At 51.6% G+C, this 27311-nt stretch overlaps 2 protein-coding genes across 5 annotated transcripts in view; both read left to right on the forward strand.

Annotated features, from left to right (window-relative positions):
* RANBP10 (RAN binding protein 10) overlaps nt 1-19263 on the forward strand; it is a 56918-nt gene extending 37655 nt beyond the window's left edge. Inside the window, exons 4-14 of the mRNA XM_043437911.1 lie at nt 1290-1457; nt 6720-6742; nt 8496-8680; nt 11183-11295; nt 12758-12866; nt 12969-13117; nt 13313-13517; nt 14250-14371; nt 14860-15005; nt 15253-15364; nt 15786-19263. Of these exons, the coding sequence (XP_043293846.1) occupies nt 1290-1457; nt 6720-6742; nt 8496-8680; nt 11183-11295; nt 12758-12866; nt 12969-13117; nt 13313-13517; nt 14250-14371; nt 14860-15005; nt 15253-15364; nt 15786-15916 (1463 nt within the window). The 3' untranslated portion in view covers nt 15917-19263. The remainder of the gene's footprint in view (nt 1-1289; nt 1458-6719; nt 6743-8495; nt 8681-11182; nt 11296-12757; nt 12867-12968; nt 13118-13312; nt 13518-14249; nt 14372-14859; nt 15006-15252; nt 15365-15785) is intronic.
* A 2171-nt stretch (nt 19264-21434) lies between these two features.
* Nucleotides 21435-27311, forward strand: part of GFOD2 (glucose-fructose oxidoreductase domain containing 2) — a 40892-nt gene continuing 35015 nt past the window's right edge. For 2 of the 4 annotated variants that reach the window (XM_043436628.1, XM_043436627.1), the window contains exon 1: nt 21435-21663. The gene's annotated coding sequence lies outside the window, so the exon portion shown is untranslated. Of the gene's footprint in view, nt 21664-21797; nt 22054-27311 lie in introns of those variants that run through there. The other 2 variants (XM_043436626.1, XM_043436629.1) reach the window with 2 other exon arrangements.

Consider the following 27311-nt stretch of genomic DNA (forward strand, 5'->3'; position numbering starts at 1 on the left):
AACTCGTACATTGCTGCTAGGAATGCGGCACAGTACAGCCGCTTTGGAAAACAGTTTGACAGTTTGTTATCAAGTAAAACACATACTTATATTGTGACCCAGCAGTCCCCCATCTAAGTGTTAAGAGAAATGAAAGCATGTGTCTGTACAAAGACCTGTATACAGATATCTAGGGCTTTATTCATATTAGCCCAAAATTAGAAACAACTGTATGCCATCAACCAGTAAATTGACAAACTGTGGTATGTCCATACAATGGAGTTCTACTCAGCAATAAAAAGAAACAAAATACAGGTACACCTAACAATGTGGATGAATTTCAAAGGCATTATGCTAAGTGAAAGAAGCTAGACACAAGAAACTCCATATTCTGTGATTCCATTGTTTTATTTTTATTTTTTTGACTGTCCTGGGTCTTCATTGCTGTACAGGTTTTTCTCTAGTTGTGGTGCACGGGCTTCTCATTTCAGTGGCTTCTCTTGTTGCGGAGCGTGGGCCCTAGGGCTCACTGCCTCAGTGGTTGCAGCGCTCGAGCTGTGGCATGCTGGCTCGACAGTTGTCTCGCTGTTGGGCTTAGTTGCTCCGTGGCGTGTGGGATCTTCCTGGACCAGGGTCTGAACCCATGTCTCCTGCGTTGGCAGGCAGATTCTTTACCCCTGAGCCACGAGGGAAGCCCTGTGATTCCATTTATATGACGTTCTGGAAAAGGCAAAACCATAGGAACAAATCAGATCAGTGTTGCCAAAGGCTTAGGGGTGAGTGAAATGGACTCGGCTGCAGAGAGGCATGAGGGAAACTTTTTGGATTGATGGAAATGTTCTATATCTTGGTAGTGGTGGTGGTAATATTTGTTAAAACTTGTTGAACTGTCAGTTAAAAAGGAAGAATCTTATTACATGTAAATAATACTTCAGTTTGAAAAAGCGTTAAAGAAGCAACCATGATATACCTCAGAGTTCAGTTCAAGCCCCTTCTCCTTCATGAGGCTTTCCCCAGTCATCTCCTTGTTTCATGGCCCTCTGGTAAGTCCCTTCCAGGGCACTCATGTTTTTGGTTCCTGTTAACCCCAGCTTGGGCTTTCTTTGGCACGGCTGCCTCAGCTCCTCAGAGCAGTGACTTGCTGAACTCACTGCTCTTTTAACACAGCCAGACCCTGCCTACAGCCAGCTCTGAGAGGCCAGGTGTGCTGGTGAGGTGCTGGAAGCTGGAGCTCAGACTGAGTGGGCTTCTTTGACTTTCTTGTTCTCTCAAGTACCTCACCTAAGCTCCTGCTCCCTTTTCCTCCACAGGTTGGGATAAACATTCCTATGGTTACCATGGTGATGATGGGCATTCCTTCTGCTCCTCGGGGACTGGCCAGCCCTATGGTCCCACATTCACTACAGGAGATGTGATTGGGTGCTGCGTCAACCTCATCAACGGCACTTGCTTCTACACCAAGAATGGCCACAGCCTTGGTGGGTACATAGGGGACCTGGGTGGGTCTGCCATGTGGAGCCACTTTGGTTGACGAAGCCAGGTTTTGAAGCCAGAGCCATGCCGTATATCCTCTGCTGAGCTCTGGGGAACTTCAGCCTTTTCTAAGCATCGGAGCCTTGAAAGGGGAAAAGAGTGTATAGGGGTTCTCCTTTTGCTAATCCATCCATTCAACAACATTTATTGAGCCTGGGTCAGTGCTGAGGGAGAGTAATGTCATGGTCATGCTCCTGGCCTGTGTGACACTCACTGGAGCAGGGTTAGGGTTGATAAGAAGTTTGAGGGGCTCTAGTACATACTGGACAGTGGAAGTGATTTCTCTGCCAGTTGCCTGGGCCCAGACTTTGGCTGGCCCTTCTGTCGGGCGCTGGTTGCTATGGAGCCACAGTGAGGGCTGCTCTAGTACAGGAGGTAAACAGACAAGCTGGAGTCAGATGGGGCCAGGTCTCTTCTGGCCTTTTTGTGGTTAACAGACAGCAGCTTGGACAGAATTATGTTGAAAAGGTCCCTTTGGTTAAACTTAGAAGGACAAACTGACTGGAGTAAGGGCTGAGGAGGAGGCAGATGGCCTGAGACCCAGCCGTGGTGATGGGTGCAGACAGTGGAGAACAGGCCTGCAGAGGCCTCAGCGTGGCGCGGCATGGGTTGGTGACAGGTGGGGCACACTGGCGAAAAGGGAACCTAGGAAAGTAGCTGGATTAGTGATGCCATCAACCAGTCAGAAACCCAGGAGCAGCAGCAGGCAGGTGGAGGATCCCTTGCAGAGCAGTCCTGTACACACAGAGAAACTTAGGATAGAACTTCAGAGAGAGGGGAACTCCGGCTGTTCTGACACCTTGCCCTGGTAGGGGTGGGTACTGTTTGGCCCTTGAGGGAGCGGAACCCACAGACAGAGTGGCCGTGAGGTGGTACCTAATTGCTGAGCAGGCCTGCCTGAGTTTGCAGAGGTCTCTAATCCGGCAGAACCATACCAGCCAGGTTGACCAGAGGCTTTTCCACAAAAGGGAGTTGGGCATTTGACTTTGAACCCAACTCAGAGGAGGCTCACTTCCCCTAGTTTCAGGGGCAGTCAGAAGGTGGCTGCCACTCCCCACATCCCTTCTGTGGCTTCTCCAAGCCCAAGCAAAATCAGGGGACCTGCGTGGAAATCAGGTCTACTTGTGGCAGGTGATCAGGAGCCAGCATTCCTCAGCAGGGCAGTCAGATGCCACAGCCCGGAGTGGGCAGCCAGGAGCATAGCCCAGATGCCGCAGAGCTGACCCAGCCGCACGTCCAGGAAACCCTCCCCTGACCCATGGCCATCTAGCCACAAGTGCTGGTATCCAGCCTGGAAGGAATTTGCTGCTCCAGGGCAAGGCCTCATTCCCCACTCTGTTCTTGGACTCCAACCATTTCTTGCTTCTTGACTCTTCTGCTGTCAGAGTCCAGGGGCCACTGTTACGGGCTCTCAGTCCTTGCCCAAGTCCTGCTTCACTTGCTGCTCCAGGCCAGGTCCAGTCCTGCGTCTCTCCTCTGAACACCTGCCCTCCTTACTTCTCTTCAGCTTGTCCTCACTTTTCTCAGAGCATGGCACCTGCCGTGGGACACGACATTTGGGACATACTTGTTCTCTCTGCACCTGCACCTCCCTCCTCTGGGCCCTCAACCCTTTGTCAGTGTAGATCCCTAAAGAGCTCATGGCCACCTCAGTGTCAGCCAGACCCTATCACTGTTTTTAAAAACTTACCTCTGTAGTACATGTTTATATAGACCCCATGCTAGACCTTACACTTCTCATAATTAAACTTCCTTTAGGTCTGTATTGTCAGTTTTCTTAGTCTGTCAAGATCTGCTTTGGTCTTGCTCATCCTGTCTCCAATATGTGGTATCCTCTTCAGCTGTTCAGTTCAGTTCAGTCACTCAGTCATGTCCGACTCTTTGCGACCCCATGAACTGCAGCACACCAGGCTTCCCTGTCCATCCCCAACTCCCGGAGCTTACTCAAACTCATGTCCATCGTGTCAGTGATGCCATCCAACCATCTCATCCTCTGTCGTCCCCTTCTCCTCCTGCCTTCCATCTTGCCCAGCATCAGGGTCTTTTCTAGTGAATCAGTTCTTTGCATCAGGTGGCCAAAGTATTGGAGTTTCAGCTTCAGCATCCGTTCTTCCAGTGAATATTCAGTACTGATTTCCTTTGGATGGACTGGTTGGATCTCCTTGCAGTCCAAGGGACTCTCAAGAGTCTTCTCCAACACCACAGCTATATGTTAACAGCTACATGTTAACAGTCTTTAACTGTGTGTTATCCTAAGTTTGGGTAAGCATGTTTGTGTGTGTTTTCATCAAGATACTGATAAAAATATTGGAAGAGGACAAGGCTGGATTTGAGCCCTTCAGCCTACAGCTTGTCCAGGTAGACACCAGCCATTTAAGAAGCACTTCACTATGTTATTCTGAAGCTCGAGTTTTTCTGTCTTGCCCACAAGGATATTGCTGAGACCTTACTAAAAAATGAATCTGACCTATCCTCTGCATCTTCTAGATCACAAAATTTAAAGGAAGGGTCAGTGAACTCTCAGTGATACACCACTTGGTGACTCTTCTAATGACCTTATTTTCTTCTCAGAAGCCAGCATGTCAATGTGATGTGCTTGAGAATCTCACGCAGGATCAGTGAGCCAGTGACTGCTCTCTCGCCTCAGAACCTTTTTCCTTTTAGAGAAACAGAGTGACAATTCTTGCCTCCAGCCGCCCTGCTCCTTTTATTTGCTCCCTCGTCCTCTGTCACAGCACTCGCCCTGTGTGTCACTGGTCAGCTGTCTGTGTCATTACTAGTTGTACACCATCTCTCTTGCTGGAGTTGGCAGCACTCTTCGGGCCAGGCTTACAGCTGGTTTCCCTAGTGCCTCACGCAGGGCCTGGCTCCTGCGAGGTCTCAGCAAATACTTGACGGGAGGACAAATGAATGTTCTGAGTGAATGGAGACTGATGTCTCACCCTGTGCTTCCAGAGTAATTTTTTTTTCCCTGCAAACCTTGGGATCTTAGTTCCCTGGTTAGGGATCAGACTCAGACCCCTGCAGTGGAAGTATGGACTCTTAACCAGCAGCTCACCAGGAAAGCTCCTAGAGTAGTTTTTATGCAGGTTCTCTCTGCCCTCGGCCTCAGTGCCCCCTAGCTTTGTGTCTTTGGCTCAGGGTACGTCTCATCAGCAGGTTTGTATGTCCTTTCTGCATCCTGGATCTTTGCCTGGACTTCTCAGATCTTCCCGTGGGCCATCTCATATCTTGCTATCACAGTGGCTTTGTGGAGACTCCTGGAGACCTGCAGGGCTGTGGGAAGCAGTGTTGCCCTTGTCCAGTGCAATAGTGGGTGGAGTAGCCTCTCTCCACATCCTCCTGGATGCCTTCTCAAGTGCCACTGTGAGATAGAGCTAGGTGAGCTGGGTAGGTCATCCCCTGGGCAGGAGCTTGGCAGGTGCCTTGCCCTGTGGTGCAAGTCCAGCCAGCTTGTACCTGGACCTCACAGTTTACGAGGCAGCTTTCACAGAGAATTTGTTTCTCCTTTCTTCTTGGGGTGTTGGGTGTATCATTACCCTCTTTTGTCAGATAGGCTCAGAAAGATTGGGTGGCTTGTCAAAGGTCACACAGCAGGTAATTGATAGAGCCTGGACTCCCCCTTCTTCCAGAGTTCTGTGGGCCTCCCCACAAGCCTGGGAGCCCAGCAGCAGTAGCCCGGCCACACAGAGATCCATGGGGGCAGATCTGGTGGGTGGAGTGGGTGGACATTGAGGGGCTTCCAGAGTCTATCCTGCTGGTTCTGTGACCGCTGACTATGCACATGGGGCTGGCAGTGGCCACAGGCAGGCAGGTCATTGGTTTATGAACTTCTTTCACTGAGGAGCAAAATAGCCCAATAAAGAATGTAAACATTTCTCTGCGCCTTGGTTTTTTCATACGTAAACCAGTGTCAGAGACAGTATACACCTTCCAGGCCTCTTCTGAATATTAAATGCTTCCTTGTAAGAGGTGAAACAAGTGCCCAGCACAGAGGAAGCACATGGGATGCACTGGCTAGCTGTCAGGATTCTGGCCCGAGGCTTCCTGGGAGGCGTGTCTTCAGACCCTCCCCTGTTCTTTTGTCCTGATGGATTTCAGTTTCTTTTCTGGGTGGAGTTGAGGGAGAAGACAGGGACCTCTGAGTAGTCTGTGGTTTGAAAATCTCTCAAGCCAAAAGCTTAGGAATTTCTAGACGATGTAATAAGAATTTATCTTAAAAAATAGGCAGACTGTGAGTCCTCGGGAGAGTCTCCTTTGGCTTTGAGTTACTTCTCAACCTGCAAAACATGAATGCTCTGGTTTATATACCAAGGCCCCTCTCCTGCTCGGGCCTGCTGATATGTTTTAGGTCTTGCTCCCCTCTACCCTCACTTCCTGTTCCGGACTGGGGTCCCTAGAAACACAGTCTCTTTTCTCGGCAGGAAGGCTCAGAGGGTACACAGGCCAGTATTAACCTGGGCTTTGTCAGCGCAGAATCTCTGGGGACCCTGGGCAAATAGGGGCTGAAGATGGGTAGCTGCCACCCTCTCTGTCGCCACTTCTCTGTCAGTGTTGGTACGAACGACTGGTTTCTGCTGGTTTTATGACTGCTGGCAAATCATTTAACTGCTGAAGCTGGCTTTCCACATCTGTAAAATGGGGATAAGAAAGCCTCCTCCCTTAGTTGGTCTAAGCACCAGATGTTAACACCTAACTAAGCACTCCCTTAGTTAGCACCATAGTTGGTCTATGGATCAGATGAGGTAATGGGTAGAAAAGAGCCTGGCATACAGAGTGAAAGTGAAAGTGAAGTTGCTCAGTCGTGTCTAACTCTTTGCGACCCCACGGAGAGTGTAGCCTACCAGGCTTCTCTGTCCACGGGATTTTCCAGGCAAGAATACTGGAGTGGGTTGCCATTTAAATATGTGTTGGATCAAGAGAGTGTGGTCAGGCCTGGAGAGGCCTTAGTATCTCTCATTTGGGTGTTGGTCCTTCCTAGCGGATTTTCCCCAAGAGGATAGAAATGCTGTGGACAAATACCCAAATATCAGACTTCATTCTGGCCAGGATGTAAACCTACCAGGCCCTGGCTCGTGCTGGCCCTCCACCATAGGGGAGATGTGGTGACCAGCCCCTCCCCCAGCCATCGTGACAGGCCCTCTGGGGGCCCACAGAGGTGTGGGAATCCACCATGTGGCCTGATGACTGTTCCTTTCCCTCCGCAGGTATAGCCTTCACAGACCTCCCGGTAAGTACTGCTGTGGGGTCTTCTGCTCTGGCCCCTGGGGGCTGACAGGCATAGTGCAGGCGCAGTGGGGTCCTGCCCTCTCCCCAGCCAGCGGTGTGTGCTGTGCCATCAGCTTGAAAGTATCAGTAAGGGGCCCTGCCAGCCTTCTCTCCAGCAGCAAGGCCTGGTCTTCCTCCACAACTCTTAGTAGGTGACCATGATTTGTGGCATTTCCAGAGGCAGCCAGCGGGTGGGGCACAGTGTAGGCAGAGATGAGGTAGCTCCATGGCTCAGTTCGTCTGAATCAGTTCTGTGTGGGTTATACCCAGTGGACTCACAGGCAGGGTATAGAAAATTGTTCCTGAAGTGTTAGGGAGCTGGGTCCGTGTACATCCCCATCTGAGATCCCTGAGGAAATCCAGCACCCTTGGGGACTGAGCCTGCTACCATGCAGGATACCCCTGAGCCAGAGACTTGAGCTTTATGGGGTAAAGGGTCAGGTTTTCCTGCTGACTTAGTTCAGGGCTCCCCCACCTCCTGCACCCCACTCCTTCTCAGTTATGAGTCATCCCGGGCCTTGTCACATGCAGGGCCTCCACCCAGAATGGTGGGAGTCTGGCCTGGCTGTGTGCCCTGGCTGGTTCTGGAAGGAGGAAGGGTTTGCTGGCCCTGGGGCCTACTTAGGGATCCTGGGCACCCCTGTGACGCTCTAGGAATAGGAAATGCCCTCATGATCTGAGGGCCCTCCTCAAGCTCAGACTACAGCACCTCTGTCTGTCAAAATCCTTCCCTCCTGCCTGGAGTCCCCAAAGGGTGGGCTGTGGTCCTAGGTGAAGCACACAGATACAGGAGAATTCTGACCCTGAGTGGGGAAGAGTCTAGTGGTGGAGATGTGACATGAAACACTCAGATGTGAGTGTGACAGCACTCTCTGCCAAGTGCTGGAAAGGCTGAGCCCAGAGTGTGGTAACAGCACGTGATAGGAATGATACAGGGCCTGAGGATGGAAGGTGGAAGAAAAGACTGGGAGCCCGGGGACAGTGGGGAGGAGGCTGCCGAGACATTGGGCTGTAGCATGGGAGCCATAGGAGGCGTGAGGGAGTGACCTGGTAGAAGTTGGTCCAGGCAGGGGCTAGGGAAGCGGGGAGCCCCACACCAAGAGGACATGCCCAGACATCACTGGCCAGAAGATCCTCCTCTAAGTGAGCCTCAGACAGGAAGGGCTTTTCTTTACCCTCTTCCAGTGTCAGGGGGTCCAAACCACTTAACACCCTTGGCCCTACTCTCCCCTTCCTCCCCTCTTTTCCTGTCTCCCCGCATCCCTTCCTGCCCCCTCAGAACCCCTTTTTTTGTGGTCCTGATCGCTCTGAGAGGAGCCATCACCCACCCCTACAGCAGATTTTCACAGGCACGCCTGCAGGGTGGCGGGGCCCGGCCTGCCTCTGTGTGCCCTGGCCGAGTCCCAAATGGGGGCCTTGGGCTTTGGGGATACTACAGCTTCTAATGCGGGGAAGGAGACTCCGCGTTGAGCCTGGCTTTTCTTTTGCTTTCTCCCCTCTAACTTTGGGGGAGTAGTTCTCTGCTCGGGAGGTGGGCAGCACTTGGCTTAGCCTTGCCCCTCCCACCCCCCCAGCCATGTTGCAGTTCGCTCAGAGCCGAAGCAGTGGCCTGCAGGAGCCAGCGCCTCCCTGCTCTGGGCGGGGTGAGATGAGGTGAGGCCCTGCTGCCCCCCCTTGCCCTCAGGGCCCAACTGACATTTCATTCTCCTCCTCAGGCCAACCTCTACCCCACCGTAGGCCTGCAGACACCCGGGGAGATTGTGGACGCCAACTTTGGGCAGCAGCCCTTCCTGTTTGACATTGAGGACTACATGCGGGAGTGGCGTGCCAAGGTCCAGGGCACTGTCCACTGCTTCCCCATCAGTGCCCGGCTTGGCGAGTGGCAGGCGGTGCTGCAGAAGTGAGTCCCCCGCCCCCACCCTTTCCCTGCCCTGCCCCCTCCCAGGGGCCTCACTCTCCCATAGACCCCTGAACTGCTGCAAGCTGCTCTTGTGAACGCTAATGGGTAGCGTTCCTTCTGGAAAGCACTCCTAGGATGACTCTGTCTGCTGCTCTCCTGTCCTTCTCTTAGTTCACTTCTCCAGAGCTGCTCCTGGTTGAGCCTTTGCCCCTCCACTGGATCAGAAGGCCCTGGATGTGATATCACTGGCAGGCTGTTTCCCTTCCCCAGATCATTTTGCAGAGGATGTCCTCTAAGATGCCCTGTGGCCTCTTCCTCTGTGGATTTTTTTTCCATCATAGGGAGTATCTGTCATGCCATGACTCTGGCCTTAGGTCACTGCTCACGGTTGGATCCACCTAAACCCCTTGCATCTGCAGCAGTGGTGGTGGGAAGAGAGCCCTCCCCTAACCCAGGAGGGCCCTAGGGAGGTCTCCCTTCCCACCACCACTGCTGCAGATGCAAGAGGTTTAGGTGGATCCAACCCTGAGCAGTGACCTGAGGCCAGAGTCATGGCATGACAGATACTCCCTATGATGGAAAAAAGGTCCACAGAGAATCCCAAGGGAGGTCAGATACAGGTCTCTCTGCCACTTGCCAGCTGCAGGCCCGAGTGGGGCAATGAGCTGTACCCACTCTGCCAGGAGGTGGGTTAGTTTGTTGGCTTGGCTGTCAAGGATGGACAGAGGAAGGCTGGTCTCCTCCTAGCCCGGGTCATTGGCCTGTAGATGCCAGGGTCCTAGAGTCCAGGGGGTGGGGGGTGGGTATACACTGGGTTCTTCATGCAGCCTTCTTTCTTGAGGGATGGATATTGTGGGAGGACTGAGGCAGAGGGTAGGTGGCCAGAGCTTTCTCAGGAATAGCAGCACGACTCCATCTTGTCCCCAGCCCCAGAACTTAGAAGCAGCCCCTCCTTGGAGGGCCAGATGGTGCCAGTCCCCACAGTAGGCTTGCTGGAACAGGCAAGGGGAGGGGTGAGCTGCCCCAGCTGTGTGGGGGAGGGGCTGAGGCTCTCAGCTGACAGGGCCTGGCTTCAGCACATGGGTGTATTTGTTTATGTGTATGTATCTGTGTGCCTGTGTGTGTTCATAGGTAGTATTTGCTGAGTATTTCATATAACCCAAATCCTGTGACTTCATATAACTTCACTTTATGGGCATTGTTAATGGCTATATTATGTCACAGACACATTTTCCACAAGCCCCTTGGGTGGCTTCCCTTGGTGGTAGCTTCAGGTTATTTCCTCTCTTTTGCTTGTGTAGGTCTCCCTTTTATACATTAGGAGTTTTCTATATTTAAGATTATTTTCTGGGTATCCTTTCAAGAAGTAGAATTACTGAGTCAAGGGGACTATACATTTTAGTGGCCTCTGATATGTGTATGGACTCATCTGAACCTTATTTTGTCAAGAATTTTTGCCCTTGTGTTTTTAATAGTATAATTATTATAATTCTTATTTGTAAGAAAATGTTATGAATACATAATTTCATAATAAGAGGTCGTATATATTGACTTGTTGCTTTGTGCCTAGGCACTCTATGTGGATCATCTCATTTACCCCTAAAACATAAGGGAACACTCAGCTGAACTTCTGTGCCTTCCACAGAACAGCCCTACAGACATTCTGGTTGGGCAGTTACAGTAATGACATTGACATATACACACACCATTGACATATACACATATGCATACACACCATTGACACACTTTCGTGCACATCAGACACGAGGGCTCCATGTGTGCCGCTGCTTATATGTGCCAGTTTCAGGCGGGATTAAATGGTTTCTGGGCATCAGGTTTCTCAGGGCCATCTCCCAAAGACTGTGTTCCTCTTGGCCATATTACTGCCTGAAACCGTGGCTTCTGGACCTTAGATTTGTGGTGTATTGTGGAGTAACCTGGGTCGTGGGTTAGCTCCCCATCACCCTCTAGAGCCAGCGCTCCTGAGGGCCAGGCTCACCTGAGCTGGAATGCTTCTGCCAGGCATGTGGGGTGCCTCCACAGGAGCTCCTGTGTCTGGAGAAGGCACGCACGTGGCGTGCCTCATCCCCATCTGGGCAGCTGCCGGACTGCTTGGCTGGCCGCCCTTCCGGGAAGCCCTCAGAGAGGCTTGCACAGCAGCCTCTGGGTTTGCCGCAGGTCACAGGAGGCGGCTGCTTCTGTGAGGAGATGGTGTGTGCTTCCGTGTGTACTCGTTTTACCACACTGGCCCGCTTGTGGGCAGCATAACCCAGAGAACTGCAGCCACTCCTCCAGCAGCGAGGACAGCTCTGGTGACCTGCCCCTCCCCCCGCCTGACTGCATGAGCCCTGGGGGAAGTTTTCATTTTGTTTCAGCCCCTTTATTCTCATTCTGTGGAGGTAGCATCTTTAAGATATGTTTAGGGAGATAGTCTGTCCCCCCAGGGGGTCAGTGAGAAATGTAGTTCTTAAGTGTCAACCTTGAGCGTTTCCTTTTTTCTAGCATGGTCTCGTCTTACCTGGTGCATCATGGGTATTGTGCCACGGCCACGGCTTTTGCCCGAATGACTGAAACCCCGATTCAGGAAGAACAAGCATCCATAAAGAACAGACAAAGTAAGGAGACTGTCCTCTGCTCCTACCTTCCCTCCCTCACCTGTCCCTGCTCTTTGGCTTGTGGCAGCCTTAGGTAACCTGTCTGGAGTCTGTTCAGCTCAGATCCTCACCAGAAGACCAGCCCACCACCCAGCCCTGGGCTGGGCTGGCCCTGCTTCTGTCCCTCTTTCAAGGCAACACTGCCCCCGAGGACCGTCCCAGCATGGGGATGTCTCCGTGCAGGCATCCTAACGCACGCTTGGATGGCCGGCTGCAAGCTGGGCCCTGTGTGGCTGGCTACCCCCGCCTCCATGCTTGTCTGCTTCCCCCGGCATTCAGGATTCCATGCAGCCCCCCATTCATGGTCTTCTGGAAGGAGTATGTTTGCATCTTACCAGTCCACTGCCCTGCCTTGTCCACCATTTACTCAACCTCAGTCATGCTGCCTGCCCCTGGCCAGAGAGGGGATGAAGTTTTCAGACGGGAAAGGTTGATGTTCCATGGCCGCTGTGGTAGAACTCTCTCTGCTTCCCACCTCTGCTCCTGCCCTTTGCCTTTGAAGGAACCCAAGGAAGCTTTCCTGGTGTTCGTACTGGCCTGCCTACTGCGTGTTTGGGGCTCTTTTGTGGAAGGAGGGTGCGGGGAAAGAGGAAACAGCCCAGAAAAGAGATTGAGCGAGGGGAGGAGAGTGGGGGAGAGCAGGGGTGTGTGGACCGTGTGTCTGTGTGTGCCTGCCTGCGTCTCTCTGAGCCTCTTGTCTCTGTGCGTGTGGGTGTGTCTGTGTCTCCCAGAGAATCTGTGCCCAGCCTGGCAGACGGGAAGGGATCCCAGACTTGGGGTCTGTGAGTGAGAAGAGCCCCAGACCCAGAAGTCCCTCCCAGCAAGATGCACCAGGCCCCAGGACAGGAGCACGATGCCAAGGGCCTGAGAGGTGTCAACGCTGGAGCTGCCAGCATGAGGAGGGTGATCTCCTTTCTCAGCAGGGGCTGCTGCAGCCCCTGAAGACCACTAACCTGCGGGCCCTGGCCCAGAGACCATGAACTCCCATTGCCATCCCTATGAGGCCTGAGGAGAGGAGTCTGGGCTTGAAGAGGAGCCTGTCAAGCCACAGAGCTGCCCAGGCACCCACCCCCAGATTACACTCTCATAGCCAAGACCTCTCCCCCTGCCAGGTCCCTGGCAACCTGTACTCCATAGGAGCAGGCCTTCGAACTCACCCTCCTGCTTTTCTGGGCTGGGGGCCCCCACTCCTCCCTCTCCCCATGGTTCTCTGAGGACTCCCTGACACTTGACAGAAACCAGGATCTGTTGTGGGCCTGGTGGCCAGGTTCTTTCTTCGGTCTCTTCTGTGAGCATCTCAGGGGGCTTGCCGCCCTGAGCCTGCCCGCTGGACTGGCGGCTGACCTGTGCCCGGGCCTGGCAGTGCGGAGACGTGTGGGGGTCTGTGGCCGCGCTCTCACTGCCTCGCTCTTTCTCTCCTCAGAGATTCAGAAGCTGGTGCTGGAGGGCCGAGTGGGGGAGGCCATTGAGACCACACAGCGCTTCTACCCAGGGCTGCTGGAGCATAATCCCAACCTTCTCTTCATGCTTAAGTAAGCTTGGGCCCCTGCCAGCTCCCTCCCGTTGCCCCACGGGTGGTGGGAATATGCAACCCAGACCAAGCCCAGAGCATGGCTGCTCTGCTCCTTCCGCAGGTGCCGACAGTTTGTGGAGATGGTGAACGGGACGGACAGTGAGGTCCGCAGCTTGAGCTCTCGAAGCCCCAAGTCCCAGGACAGCTACCCTGGCTCCCCCAGCCTCAGTCCCCGACACGGCCCCACTAGTTCCCACACGCACAACACAGGTCAGCCGCTCTCCGGAGGGCTCTGGGAAGAACTGGTGTGGAGAAGCGAGGCCATCCAGACACCCTTCCCCAGGATGGGCTCGGGGCTTGCTGCCGGATGTGGGGGGGATGGGAAACGGGACCACTGCAGTTACTCCCGGGCCCCTGCTGGGCAGCAGGCTGGCCCTCCTCTTCTGACCGTCCCCTGGCTTTTAGGAGCAGATAGTCCCAGCTGCAGCAACGGCGTCGCCTCCTCCAAGAGCAAACCGAACCACAGTAAATACCCTGCACCCAGCTCCTCCTCGTCCTCGTCATCCTCCTCATCCTCCTCATCTCCCTCCTCAGTGAATTACTCCGAGTCCAACTCTACAGATTCCACCAAGTCCCAGCCCCACAGCAGTACCAGTAACCAGGAGACCAGGTACCTGTTCTGTTCAGCTTCTTCCTCCCGCTCTGTGCCCACTGCAGCCTGTCCTGTGAGCACCCCCCTGCCCTGTATCCCCAACTTCCCTGCCAGCCCTGTGCCTGGAATAGTAGTTGTGGACCTGCCAGGCCAGGCTTTGGCTCCAGCTTCCCGTCTAGCTCGTGATTCAGCTGCCGCTTCCCTTGGCCCCATCTTTCTCCAGAGGCACTGGCACTGAGAATGTGGTTGCCTCCAAGGATACCAGGTCTCTCAGAACACCCGGGGTCTATACTAAAGGAGGTTTTTCTGGGCTCAGCTCTCAGCCAGACAGTTTGGGCCGGTAGAGGTTATAAACTGCAGACTGTAGGTGGCTCTCAGCGCCCCGGCATGCTTCAAGGCTGACCCGGGTTTAGCTCCCAGACATGCCTGTCATGACTCACTTGCCCTGGTCATTGGGGATCTAGGGGTGCTTAGAAGGGGTGTGCCAACTCAGAGGAGGGCTGGGGAGGCGAGGGTCACAGAGGCAGCGTCGGGACTGGAGTGGGAATGAGGTGACAAGCCCCTGGGGATGGCTGGCATCACAGTAGGGCCCAAGTGCTGGAGCCTGAGAACCTGGAAGCTATCCTTTCATGCCCTTTAGGGACCTCAGTTTATCCACAGCAGCCTGTGGCTGAAGCCTCAATGAGGGCCCACCCAGGCTGCACCAACCATATCCACTTAGTCAGCTGCCATCTCCACCCTTCTCCACAGCGACAGTGAGATGGAGATGGAGGCGGAGCATTACCCCAATGGTGTGCTAGAGAGCATGTCCACACGCATCGTCAACGGTGCCTACAAGCATGAGGACCTGCAGACGGATGAGTCCAGCATGGGTAAGGCCGTGCCCTCGCCCGCCCCCTCTTCCGCAGGTGGCCGTGCTCAATCCGGGTCTCCCCTCGTTGGAGGTTGGGGTGGGGCTGGGCAGGCTGATCCACTGCCTCTGTAGCCGTCACAAGTGGGTGTTTGTGATGGGAAGACCTCGGCCTGCTGCCCAGGCCAAGTTCCCGCAGTAGTGGCTAGAGGGGGTTGGTGAGAGCAGGTAGCCTTATGAACCCCCTTGCATCCTGCACAGGGTGGGAGAGGGAAAGCTTCCAAGTCCTGCCTGATCCCTAGACCCTGTGCTGGGTAGACTCAGAACAGCTCAGCTTCGGGGTGGCCCCCCTGCGCCTCTAAGCCCTCGCTTGCCTCCACCAGAAGGGCACCCCCACCCCCATCCCCAACCTAGGTCCTTCTTGCCATGTTCTCTTTGGGGTCCCCACCCTAGTCCTCCCTTGTCTGTTTGTGCCCTCCCGATGTGCCCCCTGCTGGGCTCTGGGTGCAGATGACGGGCATCCGCGGCGGCAGCTCTGCGGGGGCAATCAGGCAGCCACGGAAAGAATTATCCTGTTCGGCCGCGAGTTGCAGGCACTGAGTGAGCAGCTGGGCCGGGAGTATGGCAAGAATTTGGCCCACACGGAGATGCTGCAGGTATGGAGCAAGCCAGGCCCTCGTACAGAATGGGCTCCTGTTTGGTAGTACAGGGGTATGGTGACTGGGAAGGCACTGGGAGCAGCAGCAATAGGAGAGCGTGAGCTCTAGACAAGACTGCAGTGGGAAATGGGACATCGGGGTATTTTGTGCCCTCCCTGACGCCATGCAGGGCCCCGTATCCCCCTGGAGCCATGGGGGGTGGTGGTGCGTACCACAGCCCTCTCAGAAGTGCTCTGTTCCTTAGGATGCCTTTAGCCTGCTTGCCTACTCAGACCCCTGGAGCTGTCCAGTTGGCCAGCAGCTTGACCCCATCCAGAGGGAGCCTGTGTGTGCCGCCCTCAACAGCGCCATTTTAGGTAAGTGGCGCTAACAAAAATAAGCTGTCCCAGGAGGGCCTGGGGTGGCCCCGTCACCCCTTCCTTGTTTGTCCAGATCAGGGCAGCGAACTCTGCCCAGAGGCTGTCTGGTGGCCCACAGGACTCTTGGGCTCCTGTGATAGAACCCTGACCTCCCTCTGCCCAACTGAGTTGGCCAGCTAGATCACAGTGGGCCCTAGACTGTGACCTGGGCCCAGGCCAGCTCATTGCTCCAAAGAAAGCTCAGGTCCACAGGCTGTTGACAGGGCCATAGCCTGGTGGTTTGGACACACATGGAGGCATATGAACTCTCTCTTCCGAGAGATTCTGTCCACTCCCCCCACCTTCTGCTCCCAAAGGAACTTGGACTTGGGCTCAGCCCTGATCAGGGCAGTGACCAGGCCTTGTCTCTTCCCCACAGAGTCTCAGAACCTGCCAAAACAGCCCCCGCTGGTGCTCGCCCTGGGCCAGGCATCTGAGTGTCTACGGCTCATGGCCCGAGCGGGCCTGGGATCTTGCTCTTTTGCCAGAGTCGACGACTACTTGCACTAGCTGACCACGCTGGCTGGCCCCGCCTCGCCCTCCCTTGGCCCCAGGGCTGGAGCAGCCCTGCCCTCCATCGGCACCTGGTGCAGGGACCCGGAAGCCACGAGCAGAGTCCACTCCTCCTGCCTGGCCTCTTCTGTTCCCTTCCTCCCTTCCTCCCTTCCTTTCTCTTTCTCCCACCTTCAGTCTCTCTTTCTCTCCCCCCTTCACGTGCAGTGGCCTATGACACAGTATTGGCTGGTTACTCTTGATGTAGCACCTTCTATTTTGAAAAGAGGGGGGTTGTTTTGAGGAGAGGTTGGGGTTTTTTAATCTTTTTTTTTTTTTTTTCCCCTCCTCCTGACTGAGCCACCAGTATTTATCTCTGGAGAGTTTGTGCTGAGCTGGTTTCTGCTAATTTAGTGATGAAGCCTATCCACGTTGGTGATAGCTTATTATTTTCATAAGTAAAAAAAAATGAGATTATATATATAAATATATATATTAAAAAAAGACACAGTATTTATCGTAGTGTTAGTGGTCCAGCACCTCTTGGGTGAGGCTGTCCAGACACCATGTTTTTATTTGAGTCCCAACTCATCAAAAAAGAATCATCTCTGTCACCTCAGCCAAGGGATTTATTTCAGGCTTCCCCTTTGTTGAACTACAGGCCCAGCTGCAGCCTAGGAAAGCCCAGTAGGCTTTGGGAGCCTCACAGTGGGCAGGATAGGCTAAGCTGGTTTGCAGCATCCGAGAGGTGTGGGTGCCTAGGTCTCTGAGAGTTGAACTGAGCAGAGAACAGCAGGGCCAAGGGGCCACAGAAGAGATGACTTGGCCCAGGGCTAACAGCAAAGCGAGGGAGGAGAGGGTGCTTGGCCAGCACGCTGTCCACCATCCTACCCTGCCTCTCACTGCCTGCCTTGACTCTCTCTCTCTCTTCCCTTTTCATCATCCCGCCTTTCCTTGTTAAGATGGCCAAATACTTCATTTCCTCTAAATTGATTGCCTGGGAACTACCTGCCTTCGACCCGAGAGCTGCTGTGTGTCAGGCTGCGGGGAGGGAGTCTCCTACAGGGAGGTCCCTGGGCACAGGGGCTGCCTTCTTCCTGCCTGGGTCTTCATCGTCTCTGCACAGCTTGGATGGAATCAACACTTCCTGTTGAGAAGCCAGGACCTTGTGGAGGCAGATTTGTGGACTGCCTGTCGCCTGAGTGGATGGAACCTTTGACCCCCCAGGCCAAGCCTCACTGTAGCTGTGCCAGGCAGCTCCCTGCAGTTTGGCCCCAGTCATTCTTAGGAAAGACTGTTATGAGTATTTGCTGGCTAGAGGAAGGGACCTCATGGACTTGACAGATGTCCCACTGTCCATGTCCGACGGATCCTCACAGCTAGTGGGTCAGAAACTGTCTTAGTACTGCCATCAGGGAATCAGGAGAGGAAGGGCTAAGATGGAGGCCAGGACTTGAGCAGGCTATCTGTGGAGAGGACTGACCGCCCACGGGAAGGAAAGGGAGGTGCCCTCCCAGAGGAGCAGGAGGAGGGGCAGGGATTTCCCCATCTGCTTCACAGCGGGAGGGAATGCACGGACAGCCCCTGCTAAGGGGCAAGGTCAGAAGTCAAGCTTCCAGTCCCTGCCTGGATCTGGGTTCTCCATCAGTGCATACTGGAATGTTTGGAAGTGGCCTGAGGTGCCCACTGGGACTTGCTGGGCCTACAGCTGGACAAGAGAAATAATTGAGTTGAACTAAGTGCTGGTGATGGGGTCAGGGCCCTCGGCCCTGTGCTCCCCCAGAATTCTGTCCCGGGACACACCCTGAAGGTTGCTGCTTTTTCTTGGTCCCCCCTGGGGCCCCGGCTGGCAGCCCAGAGACCACGAAGCATCAGGAAGGTGGTGTCCTGTCTGTGAAGGAAGTTCATCCTCTGCAAACCTGGGAATGCCCAGCTCCCAAACCAATGGGTTGGAAAAATCAGGCTGTTAAAATGATTGGAAGCACTCAGGACTGGGAATTAAAACCAGAGGCTTTTGCAATTGGAATGAAGTTCAGAGACCATCTACTCCACCAATCCTCTCCTTTTATAGATAAGGAAACAGGCCCAGGAGATTAAGTGAGTTGGCCAAAGACACTCAACAGACGGGGGCAGAACTGGGACTAAGCTCATCCCTGTGGCTTGGACAACACTGTTGAGTCCTAAAGCTGAATGGCAGGCGAGGGATTAGGCTGGTGAGGCCTCCAGCAATGTCTGAGCAGCTGGTACCTTCAGGGGTGTGTCAGGGGTGGGGATGGGTGCCTGGGCTTGGGTTGTGGAGCGGCTGAGAGGGCCCCGGAGGGCTCAGGACAGCTGTGTGCTGCTCGGGGTTGGGTGTCCGCCTGGCTCACGCTCAGTGCCCATGGCCACCTCCCCATTTTCTGTGCCTTATCTCACTGTTTCAGCTGAGTCCAAGTTGTTTACTCTGTTCCTCTCCAAAGGGGCACTGTGTCCCAGTTGGACAGCTCACCTTTGGGACATTAGCCTTTGCCCCACAAGCCGTGGAGAGGACCAAAATCAAGCTGCTTGAGCCCACTGTCTTGCTGATAGTCCAGGCCTGCCTGCCAACCAGCGGAGCCCCTGCTACACACCCAGTCCTACCAGCCTACTTCCAGGAGCCAAGAGTGGGGCAGGCACCTGGGAGGAGTCCTGGTGAAGAACTGGACTTCAGCCAAGGAGGCAGGAGGAAGACCTGGCTCTGTTGGGTCATTCAACTCTGGGGGAGCAGCCTTTCCCTCTTACCTTTTCCTCTTGTTCCACCAAATGGTCGCTCTTTTCCAGAGCAGAAACTGGCGGACATGCAACGATAGCCAGAACCCCTGTCCTTCACCCACCTGGGTCTGTGGCTGGACGTGGGCTGGCAGAACAGGGACACCAAGAGATGGAGAAGGGGGACTTCCCAACCTCCCAGCATCTTCCTAGCCCGTAAGCAAGCACAAAGATGAGGCAGAGATCTGTCAGAGCTGAAAGTTCCTTTGGTTGCTCACAACTCAGGTATGCACACCGTGTGGCAGCTGGGCAGCGGAGCCCTACTTGGCCGCGAGTCCCGTGCACCCAGACCTGTGGCCAGATCGTGGACTCTGGCTGCCTCAGGCGCCGCCTCTTTGCATAGGGTTCTCTCCTCCATTAGTAACTACAGCCGACTCGGATGTCCTCCACATTGTGCACACTGGTTCTGCCTTTGTCCTCGCAAGTTGATACTTGGCATTAGCATGAAACTTGTGGGTGTGGGAGGGTTTAGAGAGAATTCTAACACAAAACATCCTATTAAATTGTACTTGAGAGATGAAAAAACTCCTGTTGTATTTTGACAGAATTATTTTTATTAAAATACACATCCATGAGCAGTCATGAGTGTCTAGTCTCTGTTGTGAGTCTTACTGGGATTGACCATCCCTAGTGTAACATAGCTGTCCTGGCAGGTTTGGCCCCTTCCCAGTTTATCTGTTGGGAGTGCCCAGGCCCTTGGTGTTTCCTCAAGGACCCTGAAGACTTTTGCCAGACCCCAAAGAGCATAGGTACTCACGCTTTTGATTCTCTCCTGCGAAACAACCTTCATCTGAAACAAAAAGCAAATTCAAAAAAGTGGGCCATAAGACCTCCTCTCCTCAAAATAAGATATTTATTTATTTATTTGGCTGTGCCAGGTCTTAGTTGCGGCACTCATGATCTTTGCTGTGGCGCAGACTCTCTAGTTGTGGTGCACGGGGCTCCAAGGCACATGGGCTGCATTGCCCCATGGCATGTGGGATCTTAGTGACTGAACCTGCATCCGCTGCATTGCAAGATGGATTCTTAACCATTGGACCACCAGGGAAGTCCCCAAATAAGATGTTAATACATCCCAAATATGCTCACTCCAGACACTGTACAGAAAACTCTTAAGGGGTATCAAGGTTAGCTTCCTTTCAGTTCAAGGGAAAAACTCATGCTGAAAAATCATAGTTTGGGTGACCCTGGGACATTAACTTTTCTCATCTTCAGTTTCCCCATTAACTTGGTTAATTCTGCTGCTCCATGGTAATAGAGGATTACAGCATGCATAGAGCAGGGCTTGGCGCACACAGCATACACGACGGCCCTGCCTCCAGGAGGGTGTACCCTGGTGTGACAGGCTTGCTTCTGCCTCAAGCTGCCTCCCCTGCCCCCAAGGCACCAGGGTTTTATGCAGAGGAGGGATAAAATCAATGATGCTTCTGTTCACCTGGAGTAAGACTAGAAGCAAAGAAAAGGCCAAGGTCAAACACAAGAAGGCAGGTTTGAGAAATACTTAGCGGATGTTAGCATCACAGGATGAGTGAACTGACGTGAGGGAGATTAGCAAGAGACAAGGCAATTGTGTGCAAAATAATACAGGGAACTGGTGATGGCTAAGTCACTGGGGTGAGGAGGTTTGCTGGAGAGCATATAAATCCATATCTCAGAGAAACATGTTTCCTGGAATTGGAAAAGGATTCTGTGCCCTAGTAAACAGCAAAAACTGTCATGGATGCTCAAACATCACCTGCTAATTAAAAGCTCTAAAGATTCTGTCTTAAGATGTGTAGCTTAATCCAGTATTTTCCAAACTTGCATTACTACAGAATGCTTCACTCAAGGCCATTTTACAGGACTCACAGGGAAAAGCTCGCTTCTCGGCCTTTTGGCTAAGATCAAGTGTAGTATGGGGGCTTCTCAGGTGGCAGAGTGGTAAAGAACCCGCCTGTTAATGCAGGGGATGTGAGAGACGCAATTTCGATCCCTGGGTCGGGAAGATTCCCCTGGAGTAGGAAACGGCAACCCGCTCTAACACTCTGGTCTGAAGAATTCCTTGGACAGAGGAGCCTGGTGGGCTCCATGGGGTTGCAAAGAGTCAGACACCACTGAACGACTGAGCAAAGGGAAAAGCTAGTGTAGAAGGAAGAGTGGCGTATTAGATTAAGCACAAATGTCCTGGTTCCATAAGTAAAGCCATAGTAAATTCATTTCCCTCCAGACACATTTCCAGCGTAGTTTGTTTTATGCTAAGGTTTATAGGTTATTTTCGCTGCTCTAGCAGACAGTATGGTGAAACAAAGGGTAGTCTCGTTACAAAGTCGTATTTATTGGTCGGAAAACCGGTTCCAGTAAAGAGATCAAGGGGGACTAAGGCCGCAGTCTTGAAAAGCACTGACATGTAAGAACAACCAAAGAACATCCAAAAGAAGAGGAGCCCAGATACGCACGAAAAAGCGAGTCTTTAGGAGTCAGAAAGCCGGGAAGTCCGGCGAGTTCGAGAGAACTGCTGTTCTGCAAAGATAGATGTCATCCAGCAGCAGACCTTCCTTCATTCCGAGACAACCAAGGACCACCACAGTACGCAGAACCTCCTTGCTCTTCCAGCCAGGCGACCGACTGGGGAAAAGCCTAGGCTGGGAAACCATCCCCTCCGCCGCCTCCACCGCCGGAAACGAATGACCAGGGCTTCCAGCCAGACGGCTTTACCTCCGCCCGGAGCCAGTGAGCATGCGTAGCTCCTGGACACGGCCCCGCCCAGCGCTGGTCCTCCCAGTCATGGAGCATGCGCAGACTTCCTGCCGTCCCGCCCCTGCTTTTCCAGAGACCCCGGTTCCTTAGAAACCAGGCGGCGCGTTCCCCGTGGCGGCGCGCTGGATTCCGGGGCCCGAGCGTCCCTGGAAGCCTCCCTCACGCATCGCCAGCGGCTGCCGATACCCGTCCGGGCCCATGGTCTCCAGGACGGCGCAGGGCGGGGGATGCCAGCGTGCCAGGTGAGAGGCGGCCCGCGACGGCGGGTGAGGATGTAGAAGGGCATGGCGCGGCGGCGAGCGGGCGCTGGCCGGGCCTCCTCGGCGGCCCGGCGCCCGAGGTCGGAGGCGGGGATACGTAGCGCCGGGGCTGGAGGGGGCCGTTCTAACTGCCAGCGCGGGCTCGGAGTTCGGGAGTCGCCCCGGAGTTGGTCCTCTCACCTCAGAGATAGGACCTGCAGGTTTGGTCGTAGAATTGTAGAATTTTGGCTCCTGGAAGGACCTTGGCCATAACCCATCCCTTTACTGGATGCGAAAACGTAGGCTCTCCTGTCCATTGCCGACCTGTGAGCACCGACCTGTAAGCACCCCTTACCTGTGTGAGGACCGCCGCTTTATGGCTAAGGATATGAGGTATGGGAACCTCAGACAAAGGGCACTTGGCGTAGCTGGTCCATCGTCTTTCACAGTGAGAAGGGACCTGAGGGGACATGTCTTTATTTAAGGAAAGAGAGTTCAGGTGGCAGGTGGGAGAAGGGACACTCCAGAAGGTGCGGGTGGCTCAGCCAGTCCCGGAGTGTCCGCTGGCCACATCTCTCTGGGCCTGGCTTACCTCTGAAGCTCAAGAGGGAAGCGGATGGACTTGCGGAGACAAAAGGTGAGGTGAAGTATTCTCAAGGCATTATCACATGAATGGCGACGGAGAAAGAGGGGTCCGGAAGATCAGGACTTGTGAATGGTTGTGTGAAGCGTTTACTGCAGAATCTAAAGAACCAGACAGGAATAGAAAAGTTTAAAGCTGCCTTGGAGAAACACCAAGGAAGGTTATAAACGTTATTTATCGTCAGCGTTCCCACGGTGTCATTGCTGAGGGCAGGACACAGGAGGAAGGAAGTGGTGACTTTTGAATATCCAGAGCCTGGTGGCACAGGGCACAGAAGACCTTTGAAGCTGTGGGGCACAAAGGTTGGAGATCGAAGAGCCGTGAATCTGTGACCCTTCAGTTGAAAGGAACAGCTGTTTAAATTAGGAAAGACACTTCATGTGTTATTGTGATATGGAGAAGGTGGAAGTAAGAGAATCTAGATACATTCTTGATAAGGAAACTCCTTTCCTTCTGAAAAGCTGCACCAGGGAACAAGAGTTTTAAGGCCATCCATTTTACAGAAAATGTGCAAAAGTTACTGCTTTTGGACTAGGCTTTTTAGCAGACAGTTAGTTCTGTTGGATTAATGGGCTTCCCTGGTGGCTCAAACATTAAAGAATCTGCCTGCAGTGTGGGAGACACAACTTCAATCCCTGGGTGGTGAAGATCCCCCTGGAGAAAGAATGCCTACCCATTTCTGTATTCTTGCCTGGAGAACTCCATGGACAGTGGAGCCTGGTGGGCTACAGTCCATGGGGTTGCAAAGGGTCAGATACAACTGTGAGACTAACACTTTCACCTTTTTTTTTTTGGTGGGAGGACCCCATCCCGCGCGCGCGCGCGCACACACACACACACACACACAGTTTACAGTTTAAAGCTTCTGTTGTGAGAGGCTTTCCTATACCACCTGGTTGTTCTACTTTTCCTATAGAATGAGTACTTTGGATCTGATCTGTTATTTTTACTTGCTGGGAAAATTCAAATATGTGATTTCTACAGTAATAACTGGAACCCACTAGAAGTAGGATTCGCAATCAGAATCTAAAATATGGCACAAATGAACCTATCTGCAAAATAGAAACAGATTCTCATAGAGATCAGACTTGTGGTTGGCATGGGGGAGGGGAAAAAGGAGGGATGGACTGGGAGTTTGGGGTTGGTCGAGGCAAACTATTATATTTAGAATGGATAAACTACAAGGCCCCACTGCATAGCACAGGGAACTATATCCAGTCTCCTGGAATAAATTGTAATGGAAAAGAATATTAAAGAATGTGTAAATGTGTGAAACTGAGTCACTTTTGCTCTACAGCAGAGACGGGCACAACATTGTAAATCAACTGTACTTCAATTAAAAAAATTTAAATTTTAACAAAGGAAAAAAGTACTCTCCCAAAAGACATAAAGATTTGTAATACGGGGAAAAGAAATGCGTGATTTTTAAAAGGTGGTCCCTGATTCTAATCATCAAAGTCAGTTTGGCACTTGATAGAACTAATTTTCACTGTGTATTTGATATGGCAGCAGGTTTTTTATTTTCCCCCTCAGAGTGATAAGAGAAGGTACATTGAAACTATGATAATGTTAATAGATCAAATTAGTTTTTTAAGAAAGCTTTGTTCTTCTCTTGTTCATAAATCAGTGCTGGCCCGTAACTCTGGATATTATGGCTGTGCATTTTATTGACTTTTCTTCTATCTCTGGAAATACTTGTATAAATAACTCGAGAGAAAGGTATGTGATCTGGGGGGAACATTGGCACTGTTAACCAAATCCTGTCAGAAAACCTTTGTGAAAATCATTGTATTCTTTGTAGAAACCCTCATTACTTTAGCATTGGCCCACATAGAAGACAGACAAGTAGGCCAAAATCCAAGTAGGATAGAAGGGAGCAATTACCATCTGTAGTGCTGGAGAGGGTGTGGGAGGGTGCTTTAAATGTCAGTACAAATACTTCCTTGAATGAGCATTTGGAGAAGATACGGCTTAAATGTGATGAGTATGTCCTGTGGATGTGTATGCATTATTTTAGCCCCTCTAATGAGAAAGAGACTTGTTTTCAGATAAGAAAGATGGGCATAGAGACTCTCAAAGTGTTTCTTCATCACTATGGCAGTGAACCTTTGACAAATAATTACTTAACATCCATTCCATTTTCTGGGGCAGCTGAGGGCAGTTATCAAATCTGGCCTGTAATAAAGTAATCAACAGTATTTAACAGGCTAACTTACCAGATAAACCAGTAATGCTAACAGGATTTACTTTCTCTGAACTGATTCTCTGTTTATACAATAAGAGGAGAAATGAAATGGGGGCACAGTGTGATCTGATATGGGAGGTTGTAATATAAAGTTGGTGTTCACAGAACACAAGAATCAGTGACCAGTCACTTAGAAGCAGGAGAGGAGTCCTTCTGATGCCTAATAAGTCACTCATGTGTATATATAATAGGAGTTTCAATCTAGGATAAATCCACTATGGAAATCAGACAGTGTCTAGAAAAAAATTGGAGGTTTTGCTGTTTTTGAGAATTTATATGCAGTATAGTAGTAGGACATTATTTTTTTGGGGGGGAGGAGGACCTTTCGCATTTCTCTTTTTTTAAATTAGTTTATTTATTTTTGGTTGTACTGGGTCTTCATTGCTACCCATAGGCTTTCTCTAGTTGGGGTGAGAGAGGGCTGCTCTTCGTTGTGGTGCACTGGCTTCTAATTGCTGTGGCTTCTCTTGTTGCAGAGCACAGGCTCTAGGTGTGTGGGCTTCTGTAGTTTCAACACATAGGCTTAGAAGTTGTGGCGCACGGGCCCAGGTGCTCTGAGGTATGTGGAATCCTCCTGGACCAGGGATCGAACCCATGTCCTCTGCATTGGCAGGCTGACTCCCGTGCACTATATCACCAGGGAAGTCCCAGTACGCTTTAACAAGTCCCAGGACATACATACAAAAAAAGCAGCTTTGTATAAGTAAACTTCAAGAGAGCCTAAAAGTCCAGATTACTTGGAAATTTAGTTGTCAGGCGTTTTTAAAAGTGGGGAATGAAAGATAATTCACATAAAGTTGGGCTCGTGAAAATAAAAATGGAGAAAAGATACTGAGAAAAACATGAAAACAGTAAGACTTTCTAGCACACTAACATTCACTCATGAATTAGCCATTAGGTCAGGAATCGCTCGTTAATGTACCATCTTTTTAAATCCAGACAAAGGAAGTGACAAATGGAGTAAATATTTCAGTTTCATGGTGATGGGAATGAACACTTAGGAAGCAGGATTAAAGATTAAGAAGGAAGAAGTGAGTATTCCTGCTTTACTCAAATACACTCAAACCTTACCCTTAGCATGTGCTCTTTAGTTCCTGTTCCTAGAAGAGGAGCTGCAAGTAATGCCTTTGTCCTAGGTACTGTCAGTTTTCAAGGTTCCCAATGACAAAATGCCACATCTCTTTGGGATCCAGGATTGCCGTGACGATAGTTCAGTCCCCACCACCTCTCAGAGCCATTCCCAGAAGCATCTGTAAGGGTTCCTGTCTGTCTTCTGCCATGAAAGATTAGGAATGAAGGCTTTGAGGAGTGGAAACTAAGTACTGAGCACGGTCTTTCTTTCTGGCCTGGGATAACTGTGCTCCTCCCCAACTGTCAACTTTCAATTTCTCATGAGAATAGATAATTCCAAAATATAACCGGAAATACTTCCTACTTGGCTTTGAGATTTACTGTATTGCTTTACAATCTCAAAATCTTTATTCTTTCTTTCAAAATTATATTTTTGCTTAGAATGATAATGCTAGGCAAATCATGGAATTGTTGTTTTAGTTGCTAAGTCATGTCCAGCCCTCTTGTGACCCCATGGACTGTAGACCACCAGGCTCCTCACTCCATGGGCTTTCCAAGGCAAGAATACTAGAATGGGTTGCCATTTCCTTCTCCAGGGGTCTTCCTGACCCAGGTATTGAACCTGCATCTCCTGCATTGCAGTCGGATTCTTTACCACTGAGCCACCTGGGAAGCCCAAATCATATAATTACTGGGCCCTAGTTTTTTAATCTGTGTAATTTATAACAAAACAATTTAAAAATGACAGAAATGTCTAACACTAGAGAAAGGAAGAGCTGGTTCACATAATTAGTAATCCTTAAAAACTGTGATAACATGAAAAATGCTTATGTCAAAATATTAAGTGAAAAAAATCAGGATACAAAGTTGTGCATATAATTTGATTACATTAAACGGATGTAAAGCCTAGCAAAAAAGAATATAAGAAGAACACATAGTAATTTTCTATCGTGAGTGAACATTAAAAAAAAAAACAACCCTCCTAAAAGTTTCTTGCTTGTGTAAAGAATGATACTGAACTTGTTTTGTCTCTCCTGGCCTTCAGCCCCTTCTTGCTCTCTGACTGAATTGAAAGTGGTGGAGGGAGATTCCCCAGGTGGTCCAGTGGCTGTGACTCTACACTCCCGATATAGGGGGCCCAGGTTAAATCACTGGTGTGGGAGCTAGACCCCACTTTACCATCTGAGCCACCTGGGAAGCCCCTAGATCCCACATAACACAACTAAGAGTTTGCATGCTGCACCTAAGGCCCGGCACAGCCAAATAAATTTTATTTTAAGTGGAGGGAGAATGATGGCAGGGACCAGGAAGCTCCTGTGTTTCCTAACTCAGGTGTTACGAACCAAACAGCAGTGCAGTTCCCTAGGATAATGAATTTGCTTGTATGTATTTGAAAGGTGACCATAGAGCTCTTATACTGCTTTCTCAGACTTTCTTTGGTGCTTGTTGATGAATAGTTTTGACCCTTAGGGTCTCTTTTGGTGCTTGCTGATAGATGGTTTTGTATTTCTGCATCCCACAGCAGATTAGAGGATGTTCCACGCGGTTAATGGTTTCTGCAGCCCAGTGGTGGTTCCTGCTAGGAAATGGTTATCATCTCAGAGGGGCCTTTCTGGGGGTGGCTCTCAGAGCGTGTGAGATATGTATTTGTCATCCAGGCATCCTCTCATTGTCAGGGAGATGGGGGATGGT

Source organism: Cervus canadensis, chromosome 18 (genome assembly GCF_019320065.1).
Source record: "Cervus canadensis isolate Bull #8, Minnesota chromosome 18, ASM1932006v1, whole genome shotgun sequence".
NCBI lineage: Eukaryota > Metazoa > Chordata > Mammalia > Artiodactyla > Cervidae > Cervus > Cervus canadensis.